A 24,325-nucleotide genomic window follows, 5' to 3' on the forward strand; every position below is an offset into this window, starting at 1 on the left:
GCTACTACCAGAAGTATGCAACTACACAGAGCCTAATTTGAACATCTACTACCACCTTTTACATTCCATCTTATAACTTAAACCAGGCTCTGTTGCTTCAACAACAGGCAGCTTTTCATCTCTTAACTGCTGCTTGCTTTGTTGACCATCTAAGCTGATTGAAGAGCTCCATAGAATCCAACAGCTTGCATAGCCCTGTGTGACATTTTAAGATCATTAAAAATAAATATTGCCATGGTATAGGAACCAATATGGAACATAAACTTCTGCCCTCCTGAGTGACAGACCTCTGGGTTACAAGTTTTCTAAGATGGCAACTATTTGCTTCCCACAAGAGTTCCCTGCACTGGTAGATATGTTTGCCCTCCGAATTCCTTCCTCTTTTGCATTAAGAGATATTGCTAAATTCATGATCTGTGAAGGGGGCTAAAGGAGAATTTAAGACAGAGAAAGAGAGAAGGCACATTTGTGTTATAGAAGGACGGTGCAAAGTTTCACACTTTCTCAAGATGCAAGGATGTTGCTTTATGACAGAAGTCCCAGCGGGTGCTGAGGTTTGTTTTCACAGCTTTCTGAAGCCATGATAGGCTTTCGTGTTTCCTTTTCAGAAGCTCTGCTCCACCATTCGTAGTACACGGGTCCTTGTGGTGGAGCCTTCTCTGCCCAACTAATCCCCAAAATTCTGCAGAACTGCCAAGATCCTGTCTGATTCCTCTCCCAGATCAACTACTTCTGCTCTGCTGCGCAGGCAACTCTTCTCACACCGGGAGGGAGAAAAGGAGAAGCGGAGACTGCCCACGGGTAGGGTTTGTGTTTCTATACCACAGTCTCGTTCCCCTTCCCAGGCTTCACCCACCCGTTGGCTCTTTTCTCCCCCCGTTTTACCCTCCCCGAGTTCACCAGTCTGTTGGAGCACTTCTGCCAGGTGTGCAGCGTTTTGGCTGACCAGATCCACATGCCCGACGTGATGCCCACAAGCAGGCACATGAAAATCTTGAGCATTTCCACAGCCATGTTGGAATCATCCGCCGAATAGCGGAAGATCGTCCAATTGGAGATTTCGTAAAAGTAACAAGCGATGACGCAGGTAGCCGGGACAGTGTAGAGCACAGAAAAGACCCCGATTTTCACCATGAGCCGCTCCAGCTTGTCCGTTTTGGTCCCGTCCTTCTGAAGGTTGGACCGGATTTTAAATAAAGCCACTAAGCCAGCTGCGATGAAAAGAGTCCCGATCACCAAATAGGTGAACAGGGGAGCCACGACAAAACCCGTCAGTGCATCCAAGTTCTGGTTTCCGACATAACAAAGTCCAGTCAGCTCGTCTGCATCCACCAGTCTCATGATCAAAATGACTATTGTTTTCACCGCTGGGATGGCCCATGCTGCTATATGGAAATAGGAGCTGTGCATTTCAATGGCCTCGTGACCCCACTTGAGTCCGGCTGCCAGAAACCACGTCAATGTCAGGATCACCCACCAGATGGAGCTCGCCATCCCAAAAAAGTACATCAGCAAGAAAATTATAGCACATCCTGTGTTCTTAAGGCCCTCTTGGATAAGGACGGGTTCTGCCGCCTCTTCAAAATCGCAGGAAATCCTCTCCCGGCCGACTGTCAGTCGGACAATATAAGCAATGCTATAAATATTGTAGCACATACTCAGAAATATAATGGGGCGCTCAGGGTAGGAAAAGCGAGAGGAGTCAATCAAAAAGGTCAAGACTGTGAAGGCAGTGGAAATAAAGCACAGGCTGGCCCAGACAGCCATCCAAATATCGGTGAATGCCTTGGCTGATCGGCTGTAAAGACCAGCATCGTAGCCACACTTGAGCACGCAGTTCAGGCTCCGTTTGACCCAGATATATTGGTCAGAATTGGCACCAACGCTGTGGCATTCCTCCCCAGGATGAAGGGGTGTTTTGCTGTGGATGGGCACTTCTTCATCCCCTGGACCTTCCATGCACATATGGTTATGGTCATTCTGGGGTGGGAACTTGCTGCAGTTCAAGCTTTCTGGCCAGGAGAAGCCAAATTCTTTCAAAACGGGCTCACATCGCCTTTTGACGGAGAGACACATGCCACCACAGGATCCAATGGGGATGTCAATCTTTTCTGTGCACATGGGAACATAGACCGAGCAGAGGAAAAACTGCAAAAGAGAAAGGACAAGAAGGTATGAGTAGGTTATATGCATACACTACACTCTCTTACCTTGGGCTGAAAGCAGAGTTTAGAGAGGCTACCCAGGAGATGTAATGCAAAATAATAATAATTCCCAAACTCTGGCTGAAAGTCACTATAGAAGACAGCGACAATGGCTCAGGAATGCATGCTCTCACTTATGTGCTATATAAAATCTAGAATAAAAGGATTCAAAGTCTTCTTGCTTTGTTTGTGTGTATGTGAATGAGATGGAGAGAAAAAACACACATGTGAAAACAGCTGCACCCGTTCCAACAGGGAAAAAACCCTCCAGATTCCAGTTAGGCAATAGTTTTATTATCACAATCCACCATGAAGAGTGGGCAAGTTTTCAAATTTCCCAGGATTCGACATCAAGCTAGCCTGCTGAACAATTTTGCAGGATTCATAAGCATGCATAAGTATCACCCTCTGCTCATAGGCAATTTCGGCCAGGACTGTAATCTTAAATCAACAGAGCACTGTAGTTTACCAAACAAAATGGGACTTCAGTCTTTAAGAATAGCATTTTGTAAAAACAAAAATACAATGCAGGAGAGGAAAGAAAAGGGACCACAATTATCTCCAATTATTTAATGTGTCTGTTCTTTTAACTGACCAAGAATTAGTTTAGATATGCAATAGAATCAATTGATCAGGTGTTTTAGTCTGTACTGTTTGTGCCTGGGGTGAAGACACCAGATCCCATCCCAGCTTATCTTGGAAGCTAAGCAGGGTCAGTCATGGTTGGTACTTGGATGGGATATCAATAAAGAATATCAGATGCTGATGGCTATAGTTCAGAGGAGAGAAATGGCAAAATCACCTCTGAGAATCACTTGTGGAAGAAAATGTTATGAAATTAAGGGGGTTGCCATAGTTGATAGGCAACTTGAACATGTTGCTGCAGATGAGAATATCTGGATGCCATACTTTTGAGCATCTCAATACTGTATTTATGAAATCAACACACACTGCAACTCCAGTGAAACCAGCAAGACCAATGGTGAAGGATAATGCAAACTGTAATCAGACATTGGGTAAGGTCACACATTGCCCTAACCTGGTTTAGATTGAACTTACTCCCAACATGCTATTCTTCAGTGTGCAGGGAGTTCTTGTGTCTGCGTGAATATGGATCCAACTCCAGCAAATGTGGAGGGTAGACTGTTTCCAACAGGGCTGTTTCTCAAATGATTTTGAGAAGAATGTGCCCAACCACAAAGATTCAACCTGGATCATTTCTTGATTAATTTTATGCTGGCACCAGGAGGAACTGGGATCAACTGAGAGCCAGAAAGATATGGAACCATCATTATGAAACACATATATTATACCAACAGACTTGTGAGGGACTTTAAAGGGCTTTGAGATAGGTATGGCTTCTGCTAAGTTGGATTTATAGTACAATCTTAGGCGTGTTTAGGAGTAAGTCCCGCTGTGTTCAGTTTTGGAAAAAGCCAAAGCACGTAATTCAGAAGTGGCCGGAGTTCTTGCAAGTTTTGTATGGGTGGAAATAAATCTTAGTGTTTTACTGCTCCCATTTTGCAGATATGAACCGAGGTCAAGAGGCAGTAGTCCAAGCTCAGAAGAGCTGCAAATCAAAAGTCACATTGGAAGCCAAGTTTCTCCACTGGAAGCCAAGCATATAAACAGCTACACACTTTCGATGCTGGAAGGAAGTAAAGGAAGTATTGAGATGCTCAAAAATGGGACGTTTCAGAGATTCACAATATTTTTCAGGCCACAAATTATTCATGGTGGGATAGTGAAAATATCTGTGGGCTAGTAACTTGTTGGATCCTATTTGGGGACCTGTTTTTTTTTTATTTCAAAGAGTGATTTTATTGCGCAGGGCCTGAGCCTGGGAACGGCTCAGTCATCTATTCCTTCGGTACATTTTGTCTTCCTGCTTCAAGAAGCCAACTTGAAGATCCTCTCCCCAACTGGTGTGAAAATTACTGGCATACTTAAGACATAGCTGTTTCTCGTTTTGTTTGTGAGCTCCAATTCAGCACATACTCTCCGGTGTGAGTTGCAGTCCAAATTCCTAAGCTGCCAGAAGGAACATACACTTGGACAGGGATAACCTGCCAATCTGCAACTTGGAAAAAAAAGAAGCCAGCTTGGGTTCATGGTGTCAAGCCAACTGCATGTGTAAATTAACCTCAGGAGAGAAGGGGGGAAAGGGAGGAGGCAGATGAGATCTTTGGAATACTGTATTTTGGCCATGCAAGCAACCAGGCCCTTCCGTACTGAAGTGTTATTATAGCTTAGTTTCTTATCTGCAAATTCACACCCAATGGAAAAGTTTGCTCTAAGGAAGTTCTTTCTTATGCATCTATTTAGCCCTTCGCTTTTAAGAAGGCAGAGAAACTGGTGTAATTGTCATAATGCATCAATAATAATAAAAGCATAGACCTGGTACTGTTAGTCTACAGTATCAATATGGAAAGGGATCTTGTAACACTTGAGACTGAGAAAAAGAAGTCGCTGGTATGCACTTTGATAGACTAAGACAACTTGCATTTAATGTGTTGTCGAAGGCTTTCATGGCCGGAATCACTGGGTTGCTGTGAGTTTTCCGGGCTGTCTGGCCCTGTTCCAGAAGCATTCTCTCCTGATGTTTCACCCACATCTATGACAGGCATCTTCAGAGGTTGTGAGGTATATTGGAAACTAAGCAAGAGAGGTTTATGTATCTGTGGAAGATCCTGGGTGGCTTCAAGGCCTGGCTGATTCCTGCCATAAATGTGGGCGAAACATCCGGAGAGAATGCTTCTGGAACATGGCCATATAGTCCGGAAAAATCACAGCAACCCAGACTTGCATTTAGTCTACAAAAATCTATGCTACCAACTTTGTTCTCTCAGTGAGTCTCTGAGGTGCTACAAGATCTCTTTGCATAATAAAAAAATTACAATATTCCTTATTGTTTGTAAACCGTTTTGAGTGCAAGGCATGGTGGCATACAAACAAGCTAGGAAGTATGACTAAAAAGAGTTTGGAAATGCTTATTTACAAAGACTACCACTCCTGAACTTGTCCACCTAGTGAATTCTGAGAACTGTGGTAGTTTGTAAATTAACTTTTCTAGACTTCATTTTAGCCACACACAAAATAGGCAGATCAAGGTTCAAATCACCACTCTGTCACAAAACTCACTGACATTGGGTAAATGACACAGTAGAACAGAACTGAGCAAACTGGAGCTATGAACACAGGAATTTCTTATAGGACAGGAATAATATAAACATATTTTTTTTCGTGTCAGGAGCAACCGGAGTTGCTTCTGGAGTGAGAGAATTGGCGGTCTGCAAGGTTGTTGCCCAGGGGACGCCCGGATGTTTTGATGTTTTACCATCCTTGTGGGAGGCTTCTCTCATGTCTCCACATGGAGCTGGAGCTGATAAAGGGAGCTCATCCGCGCTCTCCCCGGGTGGGATTCGAACCTGGCAGCCTTCAGGTCAGCAACCCAACCTTCAAGTCACAAGGCTTTTATCCCCCAATATAAACATTAACAATTAGCCTGTTTAAAGACACATACATATTTCTGGAACTGTTACTTCCTGAGTTACGACTCTTGAGTAAACCACTAAGTTCTCCAGTTTTTTAAAGAAGCAACCTTAACAGAAAAGAAATTCAGTCTGTAGAGATACAAGACAAGGTGATGATGTGGGAAGAGAGACGAGGGGTAGAAATCTTACCCATTTAATGCACCTGCCATTCTATTTAGTTTGGAAGGGAAGGATGGTGTTTTTAAAAGCCAAAGTACCTATGAGACATCGGAATGCTATCGTTGTATTCTTTTTGCCAACAAAAAATAAAATTAATCCATGGTCTGATTCCTTCTGCTGCCATGAAATCCTTGGCTAAAGCTCTTTCCGTTTTCATATTTTTCCTGTCTCCTGAAAGTCAGCCACTACCCCTTGTGCCAGGCAGTGCAGAGGCAGAGCAAGCTTATTAAGACGGCTTGCAGACTGTGCTGCTTTTTTCCCCGTCCCATAGTGGTAGGACTCCTCCACAGAACAGCCACGCTGCCTGGCGGGGAATGATAGGACTTGTAGTCCAAAAGGAAACTCATGTTTGAGCTCTGCCCCTTGATTCTCATTGCCACAACAGGGAGAACTTATAAGTGCGGTTTGCTGGGAAACAGGATTCTAAAAAAATTGATGAAGGAAGAGTAATGTTAACTCAAGGAAGTGGGGAGATAGCAGATGTCTAAAGCAAGTTCTCACTGCACTGCAAAATATTTTGCCATACTGCAAGTGATGGATTTTGAGGCAAAATGATGGATTTCCTGTTTCAATGGGGCAGTGAATCTGTACTGGATTTTAGTCTGAACTTTCAAGGAACTCTCCAAAGTCTAGGATGGGATTTGGCACCTGGGATAGTTGCTTGAAAGTGTGGACTGAACCACAGATAATATAAATATTCCTGCTTTATACATTACAGCACCCTTAGTATGTCGCTTTTCAAGTTTTAGGGCCTTAAATTTTGCAAAATTTAAGGTTTTAGAGCCTGTAACAATATCACCATTCCCCATCAACTAGAATGCTGTAATTCTGCAATATCTATCCTTCTGTGTGGAGTTGTATGTGTTTAAGGACCTGCTACGTTGAGATAGCCAAGGAACAGAGAATATACCTTTTACACGTGTCTTTGTATATGTTTTTATAGAGTTGAAGGGATTCATTTCTTGATAGAAGAATAGGAACATCTGTGTAGGGAAATTGCACAGGCCAGTCCAAAGAGCAGTAATTTTCCCTAATGGGCTGAACTGCCAGAAATATACTTGTTAAGCTTCAAAAATCCTCCAGCTAGCATACTGTACTGTTAAGGAACCCTACCTTTTAGAAACTATAACTCCCAGAATCTCTTTAGTTATAACAGCTATCCTTTTGTGCTTAACACAAAAGGATTGGAGGTGATAACTAAGAGAGTCCCAGAAAATGGTAAACATCTCCTGCCCTGGTCGTATATGGGCCAGATCTAAATCACAACAATGCTAGTCTCTGGAAGGCAATAGGCTAGTTCAGGCATGGGCAGACTTCGGCCCTCCGGGTGTTTGGTCTTCAACTGGTTGTTAGGAATTGTGGGAGTTGAAGTCCAAAACACCTGGAGGGTTGAAGTTTGCCCAGGCCTGGGCTAGCTGCTTCTTTGAGCTCAGCATCTTTGTCTTCCAAAACTACAGGCACTGAGAAAGGTTGAGAATATCCCAAAGCAAAAAGTGCTAAAGGCAAGTTTCCAAATACAGTAGAGTCTCACTTATCCAAGCCTCACTTATCCAAGCCTCTGGATAATCCAAGCCATTTTTATAGTCAATGTTTTCAACATATTGTCATATTTTGGTGCTAAATTCGTAAATACAGTAATTACAACATAACATTACTGCATATTGAACTACTTTTTCTTTCAAATTTGTTGTATAACATGAAGTTTTGGTGCTTAATTTGTAAAATCATAACCTAATTTGATGTTTAATAGGCTTTTCCTTAATCCCTCCTTACTATCCAAGATATTCGCTTATCCAAGCTTCTCCCGGCCCATTTAGCTTGGATAAGTGAGACTCTACTGTATAACTTTGGGTCCATATTCCCAATAGGGGACAGATGGAGCAGAAAAGGTGGGCTTCACAACTGGGAACACCACAAAACAGCTTTGGAGGGTAAGTGCGAAGGAGAAACAGAAAGCAGGAAGCTACAAACTTTGGAGAAATAAGTGTTAGAATCTCCTTCTCTGGAGGTTTTTAGAAAGAGGCTCAATGGCCATGTCAGGAGTGGTTTGATAATGTGTTCGGACATGGAAGAATAGGGTTGGACTGGATGGCCTTTGTGGTCTCTTCCATGTCTAAGATTCTAGGAACATCACGAAACAGGGCAAACAGTAAGAACAATGATATCTCAGCCTGCTGTTGTTATTTGGGTTCTAAAACCGAAGCTTGAATTAAAGGAAGTGTGCATATGTGTCACTCTCAATAACTCCTGCTCTTTCCCTCCGCAGAATGTGCCAGCTTCAGACTCGACACACCTGATACCCCCAAAGCCTTCTGTCTGGAAACACCCAGGGGCGGATTAGGCTCTCCTTGTCTCCCATGGCCACAAGCGAAAGCCTGCGGAAGGCACACCGTTCCCTTCATCCCTGCTGGCAAAGAGCCAGGGTTGGTTGGTTGGGTTTCACAGGCCATGGCAGGAGCTTGAAGGACATGAAGATCAGGGCATGGAGAGGACCTGGTGCTCCCTATTGGGCTGTCAGAGCATGTGCAAAGTGGCGGGACAAGCACTTTTGAAGCATGTACAGAAGGCCTGCCCTGATTAACTCCAGCCTGCTTTCCCACCAATGAGGATTATTCCAAATTAGACTCCGGGGTCCATAGGGAGCAATATATCCAAGAAGCCTTCAACCCAAGGCAGTATTTAATGCATGAAAACATAACCTAGACCTCAACCTTGCCTGGAACATTCAGCGTCTGACTACAAGGCCCTCTGCACATGCCTCGCATATCCCTTTTTTAACTCCTAAAACCTGCTCACTAACATTTTTTTCTCATTTCAGGAGCGACTTGCAAAACTGCAAGTCGCTTCTGGTGTGAATGAATTGACCATCTGCAAGGACATTGCTCAGGGGATGCCCGGATTTTTTTTATGTTTTACCATCCTGTGGTAGGCTTCTCTCATGTCCCCAAATGGAAAGCTAGAGCTGACAGACAGGCGCTCACCCCGTTCCCTGATTTGAACCACTGACCTTTCGGTCAGCAGTTCAGCCAGCACAAGGGTTTAACCCATTGCACTACCAGAGGCTCCTTCACTAATGGTGACTAATGATGAAGTTTCACCCAGTCTTACTTCCGAGTAAACATGCTTAGACTCGCACCTTCCACTTGTGACTCAGCTCGAAGCTCTAGAAACTTTAGCTTTTGTACTATTTTAAAGCCAAGCCCAGTTGCAGCCAACTTAATATTTAAAAAGTGGTAAATAAATCTTCTCCTGACGTTGCCTCCAACATTACATCCCATCGAGATGGGCAACCTTACCCTCTTTGTAAAACCACGGAAAAAGGGACTTTGGGCACATCCATACTGTTAAATTATTATGATTATGATTATTAAAGCTTTATTTATATCCCGCCCTCTCTCCCCAAGGGCCTCGGACAACTTACAACAAGAAGAAACAATCTATGCAATGGGTTGCTGTGAGTTTTCCGAGCTGTATGGCCACGTTCCAGAAGTATCCTCAGAGGTTGTGAGGTGTGTTGTAAACTTGGGATGCATATCTCTGTGTAATGTCCAGGTTGGGAGAAAGAACCCTTGTCTGCTGCAGGCAAGTGCGAATGTTGCAATTAATCACCTTGATTAGCATTGAATGGCCTTTCAGCTTCAAGGTCTGCCTGCTTCCTGCCTGGGGGAATCCTTTGCTGCGAAGTGTTGGCTGGCCCGGATTGATTCATGTATGGAATCTCACTTGATGAAGCAACCTGGACCCAGCAGATTATTTGAGAACACAGAAATGCTGGACCACTCTGACAAGCACCATGTCAGACTACACAGAGATGCCACGGAAATCCACAAGCATGTGGACAATTTCAACAGAAAGGAGGAAACCATGAATACAAACAAAATCTGGCTACCACTATTTTAAAAACTCTAAAATCAGGACAGAAAATAAAGAGCAACTCTCAGAAAACAGGGGAATTCCAGACAGGAAACAATCAGGGCCAGGTAACACCTCCCAACAAAGGATTCCCCCAGACAAGAAGCAGCCAGACTTTGAAGCTGAAAGGCTATTCAATGCTAATCAAGGTGTCCAACTGAAACATTCACACTTGCCTCAAACAGACAAGAGTTCTTTTCTCCCACCCTGGACCTTCCACAGATATATAAACCCAACTTGCCTAATTTCCAACAGACCTCACAACTTCTGAGGATGCCTTCTATAGATGTGGGCGAAACAGCCCTGAAAACTTATAGCAACCCAGTGATCCCGGCCATGAAAGCCTTCCACAACACAAATCACACATTAATGCAGTTCGATTCCCTGCCATGGCTCACTGCACTGGAATTATGCGATTTGCAGGTTGTTGGTGAGGCACCAGGACACTTGGTCAGGGGTGTTTCGTAAAACTACAGCTCACGTGGCTCCACAACATTGAGCCAGGGCAACCCAAACTGCGCTCTCTCCGGGACCCACCTGCAGCTGGCTGGAGCAGCCGTACTGGATGAGCGGCGTGAAGGTGGTGAGTTGGAGCTCGGCGTCCGTCTGCAGGTCGTGCCCGACCAGGTTGGGCATCTTGGTGACGTTGTAGCCCAGGTTCTGGCACATGGGGATGCGGATGGGGTCGCAGCGGCGCTCCTCCTCGTCACCGAAGCCCCGCGCGCCCTCCCCGGACACCAGCGCCGCCCACAGCAGCCCAAGGAGCAGCCGCCCCCCCGGGGCCATGGCCCACCCGCCAGCCCCACCGTCTGCTTTCCGCGCCTTCGGCTCCGGCGCCGTCTCCGCTCAGCTCGCCTCTCTGCGCTCCCAGCGCGCGTCTGCCCGAGCCAGGCACTCGGGTGGGGACTCCAAGCCTCGCTCTCCCAATTGGTGGGAGAGCAAGGCACAGCGGCCAATGGGGGGCGTGGAAGGCGTGGCCAACTCGCCAAAAGGGGCAGGGGCTCCGGACTCATTCCCCCCCCCCCCCGCACTAAACATGCAGCTTCTCCTCCTGATTTAGGACGAGGACCCCAGGCCTTTCTTTGGGTTTTATTAAGGCAAGACTTAAAAGTGCATCTATTTACAGTAAAGGGTATAAAGTACACAAATGCACAAAATTTCTGCATGCGTGTTGCTGAATTGCCATTCTGTCTATGAATTTCTTAAGAATTTAGTGAGAATAGAAGTTATGGCCTAATAATGATTATTATCATAATTATTATTGTGATGATTTTGATTATTTCAGTATCTAATTTATAATCATTTTTAATGATTTTGTGACCATGTGCTAATGTTTTTAGTGGTAAAACAGGAGACAATGTCATGAATATACTTAGTAGATGGTTCAGATCCAGGCTATTTTGCTGACTGCATCCCCTTGTACGAACTTGCCCGGGCCCTGAGATCTTCAGGAGAGGCCTTTCTCTCAGTCCCACCAACATCTCAAGCTCGGTTGGTGGAAACGAGAGAGCTGACTTTCTCAGTGGCTGCCCTGAAACTCTGGAACTCCCTTGCCCAGGGAAGCCAGAATGGCCCCTCCCTGCTGTCCTTCAATTAGCAGGCTAAACCCTTTTTATTCAGACAGGCTTTTACAAATGAAGGTGTTTGAGATCTGGTCAGGGGGTGCTGTGGTTTTGTGTGCTTTTATGGTTTTAACCTAAATTGTTTTAAATATTGATGATGTTTAATACTATTTTAATATTTGTATATTTTGAGCTGTACTGTAATTCTTTTAATTGTGAGCCGCTTTGAGCCTCCTTGTGGAGAGAAAAAGTGGGATATAAATAAACATAATAATAGATGACTCAACACACAGCCCTGGGACTTGGAAGGGGCCCCAAAGGCCATCTAGTCCAATGAAGTGGCTATTTGCTCCACCTAGAATTATAGACTTGGAAGGGACCTCAAAGGCCATCTAGTCCAGTGAAAAGGCCACGTAGTCCACTTAGAATTATAGACTTGGAAGGGGTCCCAAAAGCCATCTCGTCCAATGAAAAGGCCATCCAGTCCAATGAAGAGGCCACCCTGGCCAGGGAAAAGGCTATCTGATCTACTTAGAAAAGACTTGGAAGGGACCTCAAAGGCCACCTAGTTCAATGAAAAAGCCATCTAGTCTGCTTAGAATTATAGATGTAGAGGGGCCCCAAAGGCCATGTAGTCCAATGAAAAGGCTATCTAGCCCAATGAAAAGACCATCTAGTCCACTCTTAGAATTATAGACTAGGAAGGGGCCCCAAAGGCCATGTAGTCTAATGAAAACGCCATCTAGTCCAATGAAAAGCCCATCTGTTCCACCTAGAATAGACTTGGAAGGGACCTGAAAGGCCATCTCATCCAATGAAAAGGCCATCTAGCCTACTCTTAGAATTATAAACTAGGAACAGACCCAAAAGGCCACGTAGTCTAATAAAAAGGCCATCTAGTCTACTTAGAATTATAGACTTGGAAAAGGCCCCAAAGGTAATCTTGTCCAATGAAAAGGAAATCTAGTTCATTCCTCGAATTATAGACCTGGAAGGGACCCCAAAGGCCATGTAGTCCAATGAAAAGGCCATCAGTTCCAGTTAGAATAGAGTTGGAAGGTACCTCGAAGGTCATCTAGTGTAATTGGTGATGTAATTGGTGAAATGTACTTGGTGAGGCACCCACATTCTTTGGCAGAGAGCCTCCTCTTCTTCCTCTTCTTTTTCCTCTTCCTCATCTTCTCTTCTTCTTCTTCATTTTCCTCCTTTTTTCTCTTCCTCCTTCTCCTCTTCTTCCTTTTCCTCCTCTTCTCCAGATGTTTCTCCTGCATCTGTGGCTGGCATCTTCAAAGGATCAGTCGATAGTTAAGCGAGTGGAGTATATACCTATGGAATGTCCAGGGTGGGACACCTGCTTTACTACTATCAGATCCTCTGAAGATGCCAGCCACAGATGCAGGTGAAACATCAGGAGAAAATGCTTCTAGAACACATTGGCCATACAGCCTGGAAACCACACAACATTCCCGTGATTCCAGCCATGAAAACCTTTGATAATAAAAAGAAATGATAATTTAATTTTTAACAAGCTATTTTTATAATACAGTCAAATTGTGTTACATTAAGTTTGCCTTCAGAGCCATTCAGTCCAACCCACTGCCCTGCAGAAATACACAGTCAAAGCACTCATGACAGATGGCCATCCAGTCTCTGCTTAAACACTCCCCGAGAAGGAGATTCCACTGCACTTCCAGGATGCATATTCCATTGCTAAACAGCTAGCTCTTACTACCAGCAAGTTCTTCCTAATGTTTAGGTGAAATCTCTTTTCCTGAAATTTGGATTCATTTCTCTGTGTGGATTTTGCTCAATTGTAGTGAGCCATCTCTATCCTAAAAGAAAATATTTTGTGCTGACTGAATCTCAAATAAACAATTGAGACTCATTTACACAAGACTGGCTCTTGGTGGAGATGAACAGTGGTAGCAAACTGTCTTGGTGATATGACGGACGCACGTGTCTGCATTTCTGGACTTTGTTTTACTGGGCCCATTACAAAATTTCCCGCTGGCTGATAAGTAGCCAGGAACGTTGGTCTTGAAAGGGATACAGTTACACCTGTGGAAGGATATTTGATTAAGAAACGTCTACAAATATTAGGCCAGAGAGAGGCCTCTAGGCAGAGCTTTGGTTTATCTGGTTTTGCTACCTTCTGTTAATGCTTAACTCCATCACTGTGTTTTGCTAAACAAACAATTCGCTGGGGTTTAGGTCTGCCAAAGGACAGGTCATCCGCTCTAGAAACCTTAAGAAAGTAAAAAGAGACCAAAGACCAGCTCTAATTTATAATCCTGCTTCCTGCAGTGGTCCTCCAATATTCCTGGGATGTCAACATGCAAAGTCCAAATACAACAGCACCTTCTATTCAAAGTCCACAACAACCAATGGTTACTAGGGGTTTCCATGTTATTGTGACAATCCATGTTATTACGGTCAACTCCCTCTAGGTTTTAATCCGAACTTTAAGAGAGACATCCATGATGCTGAATCCTATCACCTTAATCAGTGTCCTGGACAATTCCCTTAAAGTTCAGATTGAAACCCCAAATGGACCATTTCCCCTACTGATGTGGAAGCCAACAGCAACTACTGGCAGCAACTGGCATTGATACTGGAGGTAATATGTAACCATTCTGACAGTAGTCATTGATGGCATCCTTCTCTATGAATCATTCCCTTTCCAAGCTCTCCAAATGGATGGCCAGCTCTAAATTCCATGGCAGCAAATTATATAATTTAACTAGGTAATATGATAGGAATCAAGTCTTCTCCTGAATCTCTCACTACAATGGACTCTTGGTATCCACCGGGGTTGGATTCAGGGAACAACATTGGATACCAAAATCTATGAATGCTCAGGTCCTATTATATTCAATGGCATAGTTTATGTGTTTATATGTTTTAATTATTCTGTAACCCGCCTCAAAGCCACAACGAGAGATGGGTAAGAAATAATAATAATAATAATAATAATAATAATAATAATAATAATTGTAAAGTGTTGTCCCTGTTATAAAGTGGCAAAATCAAGGTTTGCTTTTTGGAATGTAAACAATATATTTTCAGGAGACACCCAGGATTTCATGTTTAACATAGTTCCTAGTTAAACTATGCAATGGATGGTTGGGTGGTTGAATCCACGGATGCAGAGTTCGTGGATATGGAGGGCCAACTGTATTACAAGTCACCCTCACTTCTAATATTATTAGAGTGGAAAGCCTTCCACACTATATGAATTTTCTTCCCACTTTAATATTAGGAGACAGGCAGTATCTTTTCATTGTTGAAGAAACAGAATGTAAATCGACCATCATTATCCTCTTCAGGGAATATTCATTTTCATTTCTCACTGAGTCTGCAATCTGCAGTAGGATCTACTCAAAATTAAGTCCTAATCTACACTGTAGAATTAATGCAGTTTGACTCCATTAAAACTGTCATGGCTCAGTTCTATAGAATCATAAGATTGTAGTTTACATGGTCTTTAGCCTTTTCTGCCAAAGAGTATTGGTGCCTCACCAAACTACAAATCCCATGATTTCATAGCATTGAGGCATTGGTTTAAAACTAAATTAATTCTACAGTGTAGATGCCCTCCAATGAGCTCAGTGGGACTTGTCCTTGATAAGTATGTATAGCAGGGTTAATAAACATGTGGCCCTCCAGGTAATGGTGAATTCCTTCTCCCATGATGTCATACAATTGGCCAATCCAGCTAAACCTAGTGGAAACTGGAGTCCAAAAACATTTGCATGACCACAATGTTTCGACAGTTCTGGTGCATAGGAAGTCAACAAGTTCCACTAACTTAAGACAAATTTAAGCTAGAATTTTCCATTTGTATCAGCAAAAACCATGAAGATCCCTAAAGATGAACAATTTGGCAATCTCTGGACCTTTTGGTAAGCTCAGACATGTGTGGGATGTCACTGAGAGTGTTTAAGTGACCAGAGGTCTCTTAGTTGCTTAAGCCTAAGATGACTGGTCTCTTTCCATTTTCGTTCCCTCCTTTGCACCCTTCCTAATCCTCCTATACTCTGCAAGGAGCAATTTCACCCACTAAGATCCAACTCCAGATTAGACAAGACAATGGCACTCATTAACTATATTGCAGCTTGCACATGTTAAGAGTTGGGTCAGTACAAAGAAGCTAGTGTTGTTCATCCTTGTCATCTCAAAATAGGAGATACAATTCAAAAACCTAACCATTGACTTGCAGAGAATGAATTAGGAACTAGTCCACACAATTGGTGGGACTGAGACAGGGAAAAGTCCACTAGAAGATAAATCCATGGGGAAGATAAGTCTGTAGAAATATCAGTTTTCTATGTGGATTTCAGAATTTGAATTTGTAGGACAGTGTCCCTAATCTCAGGTATGGGCAAAGCAATCCTTATGTTTTTAGAAATGGGGTCTCAATAATCAGTTCTTCGTCCTAGCATGCAGTGCTAGGTACAGGTTGATGCCTGCATGCATATACTTAGGAGATTGTCACATGAGACTTGTAACATGTGTTCGAAGTTCCCTAGCCACAAACAGACGCGCTCACAATCACTACTAAAGCACTTCAAAGCAGTTTTCAAGTCATTATCAGGCTATCCTTTTCAATAGACAGGGTGAACCTGTATTTAAGCAGCTGAAAGTGCTTTCGATTAGTGTCCAAAGTGTGTTGACATAATGCAATAATTTAAAAGTGCTGGGGACTGAATTTAAAGGAAGACTTCTTGGGCAGAATACTTTATTGCATGTGTAAATGTTTTATTTTTATAAATGCACACAACATTGAATGTTTGCCATCTTGGCTCTTGGGAGCCGCCCTGAGTCCCTTTGAGGAGAGAGGGCAGAATAAAAATACATTTTTATTATTTATTATTATTTTTCCATCCCCATATTTTTTTCATCACTCCTTGTACCTTCACATCGACTTTGACTCATGGCAGCCCTATGAATGAGAGACTTTCGGAGCTCTGGTCATCAACAGTCTTACTCATGTTTTGCAAATTCAGGGTTGCTTTGATTGAATCAATTACATATATAAAACAGTCTTCCTCTTTTCCCACTATCTTCCACTTCACTGATCATTATAATCCTTTCCAATGAATCACATGATCCCATGATATGTCAAAGTATGGCAGCCCTGGTTTAATCATCTTGCTCAGTGGTTCCCAACCCATGGGCCGTGGCCCTCCAGTGGGCCGCGAGACCTAAAATAAGGTCTGTGAGACATTCGGAGAAAATTGCAACTATGTTGGGCTGGGAGGCATGCCACCATTGGAGGAGTGCAAGAGAGAGAAGGAGAGGGAGAGATGGAAGGAAGCTTTCATGGCCTTGGGAGGCTTCCCAGGCCAGGGTGGAGAAGACTGCAGTGGCAGCAAGTGCGAGGGAGCAAGAAAGAGAGAGAGAGAATGAGAGTCCCCCAAAGTTGTTGTTGTTGTTGTTATTGGCTCCCATTGCCACACATCAGTTGTAATAGGAAAGCAGCTTTGTAAGACCCTGTATAGTCTCCTAAAGAAACACGTTGTTGTTGTTGTTGTTGTTGTTGTTGTTGTTGTTATTGTTATTATTATAATTATAATTATAGATGTTAGGGACAATTTCTTGGGTCTCGCGCTCCACTTTTTGTTTTGTTTCTTTACCTCGGCCCCTTCCCCTTCTTTTTTATTTAAACAAGCATTAACAAAATCCACAGATAATAACACAGCCCAAACAACATTTTTTTCTTGATATCTTCGTTTTTAGGCCTGTTCCTTGGGTTATTTGGGATGCTGATTCAGAAAATTGCATTAGATAGACCGCATCAGCTCTAGATTATGAAATATGGTTTTCTGTGGGTGAGCAGATGGCACTACAGGATAGCATATATTCTGTATCAGAAACTAGAGCTGATGTGGTCTGTCCAATGCAGTTTTCTGAATCAGCACCCCAAATAACCAAACAGAATCTAAAGTAGACCAAAAACTGATTTGTAACTCTTTTGGAGAGTGGTCCCTGTTCAAGTGGTCCCTGGAAAAAAAAAGTTGGGAACCACTGATCTTACTCTTAGATGCTCATAAAACCCCTAGAATTTTAACAAAAGTCATATTTTAATTTCATGCCCAAATTGCATCCTTGCTATATTTGGATTATTTCTAAATCAGATTGCACCAAATCTTCAGAATAATATGGAGGACTGCTCCTTATTCTGAGGTTTCTGGGCATCAGGCTATTGCCGGGCACTATCATGCTGTAGTATTTGGACTATGATTCTGGAGACCAGGGCTCAAATCCCCTCTTGGTCATGAAAACACATTGGGTGACCTTAGGTGAGAACCAGAGGCTCAGCCCCAGATAATAGTGATAGGTGTCATTGTAGGGTTGCCACAAGTTGAAAATAACTCCAATTTATAAAATAACAACTATTGTCTTCAATAGAGCAGAGAACGATTTTGTCCTTGTGGAGCAAGAGAAGTGACATACTTCTAAACATGAGTAGTGTTACCTCAAAAGTAAATCATGCTGTGGTGAGTAACCTTTTCCTAATGGTTTCCTTTGTTTGTGTAATTGCAGAGCTGGTATCTCACTCAGATACGGACTTTTGCAAGTGATGAGATTTAGAAACTTTCATTCTTATGCAAAACTTTGGCTTGTGGCTGACAACACCTCGTTTAACGCTATGTAATTTAGCTGCATTTGTGTAAATTCAAGTCCTTCGAGTCACCTGTTGACTTATAGCAACCCCATGAGCTTCATAAGAGTTTTCGTAGGCAAGGGAAACCCAAATGTAGTTTTACCGGTTCTTTCCTCTGAAATAGTGCCTACAGCACCTGATTGTTCTCCCATCCAATTACTAACCAGGGCCAACCTTGCTTAATATTTAAAATTTGACAGGATCCGTTGCCTTTGGAGTGTTTAAATCTTAGCTGCAAATACAGGTTAGCTTTGGATGTCCAAACGTTTTGTGTTTTAACTTGGGGTAAGCTTTTTATTTCAGCTTACCCTGTATTTTAAAAAAGACCAGGAAAGGGTGCTTTCACACATCCTCATGATGTGGTTTGAACCAGCTGCAAAACTCTGTCTTCCCTCCTCCAAAGGCCCGTCATTTCCTAATGATGCCAGAATGAGGAAGAATGGACCCTGCGGGAAAAGCAAAACATACTTTTCTGCTTTATCCTGCAGGAATGGAGGGGCAGGGAGGGCAGGGGTGCCATCTGATCTGCCATCCAAACTGCATTATATATATGGCAGTGTAGATGGGGCCCAAATCTGACACACAGATGCCCTATCACTGTTGGGTAGGCTGTGCCACTGAGGTGGAGTTTCGCAGCCACGTGGGGACAACATACAGTGCCGCATTATGTGGCTGTGTGGAAGCACCCCTAGACCTGCACCATATCTCTTCCTGTGCACATCAAACTCATAAGGATGTTCTACAACAATGATAGGGCCTCTGTGTGTGACAGATTTGGGCCCCATCTACACTGCCATATAATGTAGTTTCAAACTGCTTTACATGGCAATGTAGATGGGCCTGTATTCCTATAGATGCAGCCTAGAATCACGATGTCTTTTTTATCTGCTGACTCACATTCCGCTTGTGATCTACTAAGATTCCTAGATGCCTTTAGCATGTAATTATTTGTCAAGTCGGGTGTCAATCTTCTGTTTTTGTAACTGAATATTCCAAGTACAGTCACAGTTATATCTCTATCTATCTATGAGCAACACATTGCACAATTAATTTGACACATATGCATTGTTCAAGACATCCCGGCACCCATTGTCCCTAATCTGATGCTATTGTGGGAGCCATATCACAAAGATAAGCATACCAAGGACTCTTTGCACCCATGACTCAACCACCACTGCTCTTCCAAACCTTCTTGCTTTCAGAGTGGGCAGATAGTTTCAAGTTTAACCAACAACCATTTATTGAAATTCCCGCCAGACTGCTCCTCCAATCAGCGGCCAAGATGAATGGACCTTTAAACTTTCAGACCAGGAGCAGATGGCCCTTTAAACCAATGGGATCATGGATCCTGAAACTGCACCAGTCATCACAGTTCTTCACCACTTTCAGTATCTATAAATTCTTATAAAATGTATGTACCAGTAGAATCATAGAATTAGAAGAGACCTCTTGGGCCATCTAGTCCAACCCTCTGCCAAGAAGCAGGAAAATTGCATTCAATCGCAGAAGCACTAGAGCATGGATCTAGGATGACCTTGCCCCCTGACATCCACTTCGGCTAGCAACGAATACAGATCCTGCTTTCATCTCTGCATGTCTTCACTGGATTCAATTGGAGCAGACACACTGGGATTCCGAACCTGTTTCTGCTGTAACAAATTCACAAAAGAACAACATGAGATGCAATTAGCACTTAATCAACTACCTTGTGATTACAATATTCACTCATTGCACTTTGCCCAGCTCCTCCTCCTCCTCCTCCTCCTCCTCCTCCTCCTCCTCCTCCTCTTCTTCTTCTTCTTCTTCTTCTTTCATTTCTATCCCATCCCAGTTTTCTCCCATGGGTGGGATTCAAAGATTCCCCCCCCTTGGGTGCCAAATCCATGTTTTACTATGATTATCATTTTAAACTTTCACTATGTTTAGAGTGTTAAACTTTAATATTTGTGTCTATATTTTCTGATGTTATTTTATTTTGGTTTTCTGTTTTTACCCGGGCTTAGTCCCATGTAAGCTGCCCCGAGTCCCTTCGGGGAGATGGAGGCAGGGTATAAAAGTAAATTATTATTATTATTATTATTATTATTATTATTATTATTATTATTATTATTATTATTATATTTTATGACACAGCAAACAAGATAGATATGCTGGATTTCGTATCACAAAATCACAAGTCGAACACTTCCCAAGTGTCTAGGACTGTGTGATGTATTTTCGGATGATACGTGCAGATCCCAGTAGGGTGGCCTTTTGCAGTTGGCAGATCGTAATTTTTTCAATGTCTATTGTTTCCAAATGCCGGCTGAGATCTTTTGGCACGGCACCCAGTGTGCCCATCACCACCGGGACCACCTGCACTGGTTTCTGCCAGAGTCTTTGCAGTTCAATCTTGAGGTCCTGATAGCGGCTGAGTTTTTCCTGTTGTTTTTTGTCAATGTGACTGTCACCTGGGATGGCGACATCAATGATCCAAACCTTTTTCTTTTCTACAACTGTGATGTCTGGTGTGTTGTGTTCCAGAACTTTGTCAGTCTGGATTCGGAAGTCCCACAGTATCTTCGCGTGCTCATTTTCCAATACTTTTGCAGGTTTGTGATCCCACCAGTTCTTTGCTGCTGGGAGGTGGTACTTGAGGCATAAGTTCCAATGAATCATTTGGGCCACGTAGTTGTGCCTCTGTTTGTAGTCTGTCTGTACGATTTTCTTACAGCAGCTGAGGATATGATCAATAGTTTTGTCAGTTTCCTTGCACAGTCTGCATTTTGGGCCATCAGCTGATTTTTTGATCTTGGCCTTATTATTATTATTATTATTATTATTATCATTATTATTATTATTATTATTATTCTAATTTAGTGAAAACAAGATGAGCATTTGCAAATTGTAAAATAAGCTTCATGCTTTTTTTCTTACAGAATTTTACCACCGCATTAGTCACAATGGTAGGAGATATATTTGGTAGCTGATGCAGAAAATTACAAGTGAAACACAATGAGTGATATAAAAGTATAACAATAACCCAAATAATTGTTCATTTTCTGCCATATATTTACTGGAACCACTTTACACTGCCTTTCATAAGATTTGATCAAAGGGTTGTTTATACAAAGTTGAATGTTTTGTCTCACCCTGTCTAATGCCAGACTAGCCTTCATTTAGTTCATCTCAAAGTAAATTATGACTAGCCAATGCAAACCCCACCCTTTGTTTGTAGTCTGAAGTACATCCTACGGTGCTCAGCACTCTCATAGTATCTGTTTGCTCAGAAGAAAGCGCCTCTCTGTTTAATTGTGCTTAATGCCTTGATCCCTATTTATTGTTATTATTATTTACTTAAAGCATGTTTTACTCCATGTTTAAACATTGAATAAGAGTCTCGTGGCAGCTCATAAAGATTAATTATAAGACAGTCCTTCCCCTGGAGGTTTATGGTGTAAAAGAGATGTCACAACAGAGAAAAAATAAACATTTAAGAGGGAGCAGGTGAAAAGAAAATCCAGGCACTACTTAAAATACGACATCACCACCACTTGTGTAAAGCAAAACAAGACAAGCAACAAAGAACAAAACCAAATAAAAAAGAGGTTTTGGAGCATTTCCAAGAAAGACGCTGGAAATCCAGTCTTTCTAGAAGTAGCTGAATGCAATTCCATAGTTGAGTTGAAACCATAACCAGAGCTTAGAACTATGCAAAAGCTTCTTGCAAACCAGAGCTCTCTCTTTGTAATAGCTTTTTGGGCTGAAAACCATTCCTTAACAGCAAGTAGCAAGCCAGAGTTCATGTGTTATGATAGCTTCTAGGGTTGAAAGCCAATTCTTCCTCCCTTCATGGAATAGCCTCCTGGGCTACAAACCAGAGCTCTCTTCTAGAAATAACATTGTGGGCTGCTGTGAAAACCAGAGCTCAATTTCCAAAGTAGCTTTTTGGGACCTCCTTCCTTTCAACAGCTTCCAAGGCTGCACAGCAGTTTTGTGATGCATACATCAGTCTTTAAATAACTCTTCAGAATGACAAAAGAAGTTAGATAGTATGGAGAGCCCTTCCGAGCAAATTCTGGCTTGTAGAATTGAGGATCTCCATTCCATTGCGTAAGTGGTCAGCCTTTGGGGACTTTATTAGAATCTACTGATGAGTCATAACTCTTTCCATAGCAATATGTAAATGCTTGGATGGGGGTGAAGATGTTTTTAACCCCAACAGAAGTGCTTGTTGTTATCAAGTAGCAGATACTTCCAGTGAGGATGTTGTATCCTGGCCCAGGTGGTGAAAATAAGAGAGACGAGTCGGAGAAGATTGTAGATTCAGATCCCTGGTAAATGTAATTGTTGTCAAAAAAATTGGACCTCCCTTCTAAAAGATGAACTTGATATGAATTCCATATTGTCAAATATGAAATGTATTTTATTTTACATTTTATATAGCACTAGCTGTGCCCGGCCATGCATTGCTGTGGCGTTGTCTGGTGGTGTTGGTGAGAAATTTGAGTTAGTGGTGGTATTGAATGTCTGTTGTATGGTTGTCTTTATGTTTAGTATGTACAGTAGAGTCAGGCCTCTCTGAGTATACAGCTATCCTTTTTCTATGTGAAAAAGATAAGCAAACACTCTAAAGGTTCCAAACATAAAAAGAGGTGTGACATGTCAGGGCCACAGACATAGTCAGGCCTCTCTTAGTATACAGCTATCTTCTTTCTATGTGAAAAAGATAAGCAAACACTCTAAAGGTTCCAAACATAAAAAGAGATGTGACATGTAAGGGCCACAGAAATAGTCAGCCTCTGCAAACCTTAGGATTGTATGATGTTGTTGTTGTTATTATTATTATTATTATTATTATTATTATTATTATTATTATTATTGAGAGGCTGGGTAGCCATCTGTTGGGAGTGCTTGGATTGTGTCCTGCATGGCAGATCGTGGGAGGTGTTCGCTGGCCCTGATTGTTTAGTGTCTGGCATTCCCGTGTTTTAAAAGTGTTGTTTTTAATTTGGTGTTGTGATTTTAAGCTTGTTAAAATATTAGGAGAGAGATTGTGTTGATTGTCATGGTTCATAGCATATATTTAAAATATAGAGTATTAAAATGGGTTGGATATTGTAGAAGGTTGGAGTGGAGATAAATGATTCGGATGATGGGCGGGCGCTAGGACCCAGGGGACAGCTTTTTCCCATTGCCTGCCTTCCCTGTTGCCAGCCGGCCATTATACTTTCTGTTTCCCTCCCGGCATGGCTACCGATGGTACATTGTGGGTTCTCTCCATGTGGAGGTGCGTAAAGTGATTTTGTATTGTTTCAACCTTAAGGTGTGGATGATGGGTTGTGTTGTCCAATGTCGAGGTTGGGGGGCCCGTAGTTTAGTTGCTTTGCTCGGTGCCGCGATTCCATCACTCTTTTATATACAGTAGAGTCTCACTTATCCAAGCTAAACGGGCCGGCAGAAGCTTGGATAAGCGAATATCTTGGATAATAAGGAGGGATTAAGGAAAAGCCTATTAAACATCAAATTAGGTTATGATTTTACAAATTAAGCACCAAAACATCATGTTAGACAACAAATTTGACAGAAAAAGTAGTTCAATATACAGTAATGTTATGTTGTAATTACTGTATTTATGAATTTAGCACCAAAATATCATGATATATTGAAAACATTGACTACAAAAATGCGTTGGATAATCCAGAGGCTTGGATAAGCGGAGCTTGGATTAGTGAGACTCTACTGTATATAGATTACACAATTCTGAAAGTGTGACATTCCCACTCTTTTCCATTTGCCTTATTTCCATTAACTCTGCCAAGAAGGGCAGCAGACTACATATTCCAAAATAGATTAAGTCACCTTTTATAAATGGATTGCCTTAGGGAGGCTAGAAAGGAAATGCACAACCTCCTCCCAACCTCAGGCTGGTACTTTTCCTATGTGCATATTGAAAGCCCTTTGAAAAAAGGAGGTTGCCCATGGTTTCAAAGTGGCACACCTATCTTCCTTCACAGTCTCTTTCATAATTCTTATGTAATCTTGACATATATGCTTATTAGTTCAGTGCATAAAGGTAAAGGTAAAGATTTTCCCCTGACATTAGGTCTAGTTGTGTCCGACTCTGGGGATTGGTGCTCATTTCCATTGTCCATAGACACCTCCAAGGTCATGTTGATGGCATGACTGCATGGAGTGTCGTTACCTTCCTGCCGGAGCAGTGCCTATTGATCTACTCGCATTTGCATTTTTCAAACTGCTAGGTTGGCAGAAGCTGGGGCTAACAGT

General features: G+C 42.5%; 2 protein-coding genes across 2 annotated transcripts in view; both read right to left on the minus strand.

Annotated features, from left to right (window-relative positions):
• grm5 (glutamate metabotropic receptor 5) overlaps window positions 1-24,325 on the minus strand; it is a 1,174,932-nt gene that overhangs the window by 241,677 nt on the left and 908,930 nt on the right. The gene's annotated exons all lie outside the window — the stretch shown is intronic.
• On the minus strand, window positions 501-10,721 carry fzd4 (frizzled class receptor 4). Its single transcript, XM_003219354.3, has 2 exons — window positions 10,367-10,721; window positions 501-2,148 (listed from the first exon to the last, which is right to left on the minus strand). Exons 1-2 carry the CDS (start codon window positions 10,613-10,615, stop codon window positions 817-819), a joined length of 1,581 nt encoding a protein of 526 aa, XP_003219402.1. The 5' UTR covers window positions 10,616-10,721; the 3' UTR covers window positions 501-816.

The sequence above is a fragment of the Anolis carolinensis genome, chromosome 3 (assembly GCF_035594765.1).
Source record: "Anolis carolinensis isolate JA03-04 chromosome 3, rAnoCar3.1.pri, whole genome shotgun sequence".
Classification (NCBI taxonomy): Eukaryota; Metazoa; Chordata; class Lepidosauria; order Squamata; family Dactyloidae; genus Anolis; species Anolis carolinensis.

Bases quoted from the DNA above. Each gene is read 5' to 3' on its own strand.
- fzd4 (XM_003219354.3), bottom strand. From the start codon at position 10,615: ATGGCCCCGGGGGGGCGGCTGCTCCTTGGGCTGCTGTGGGCGGCGCTG. The intron at 2,149-10,366 runs GTGGGTCCCGGA...TCTCTTTTGCAG, and splicing joins GCTGCTCCAGCCAGCTGCAG to TTTTTCCTCTGCTCGGTCTA.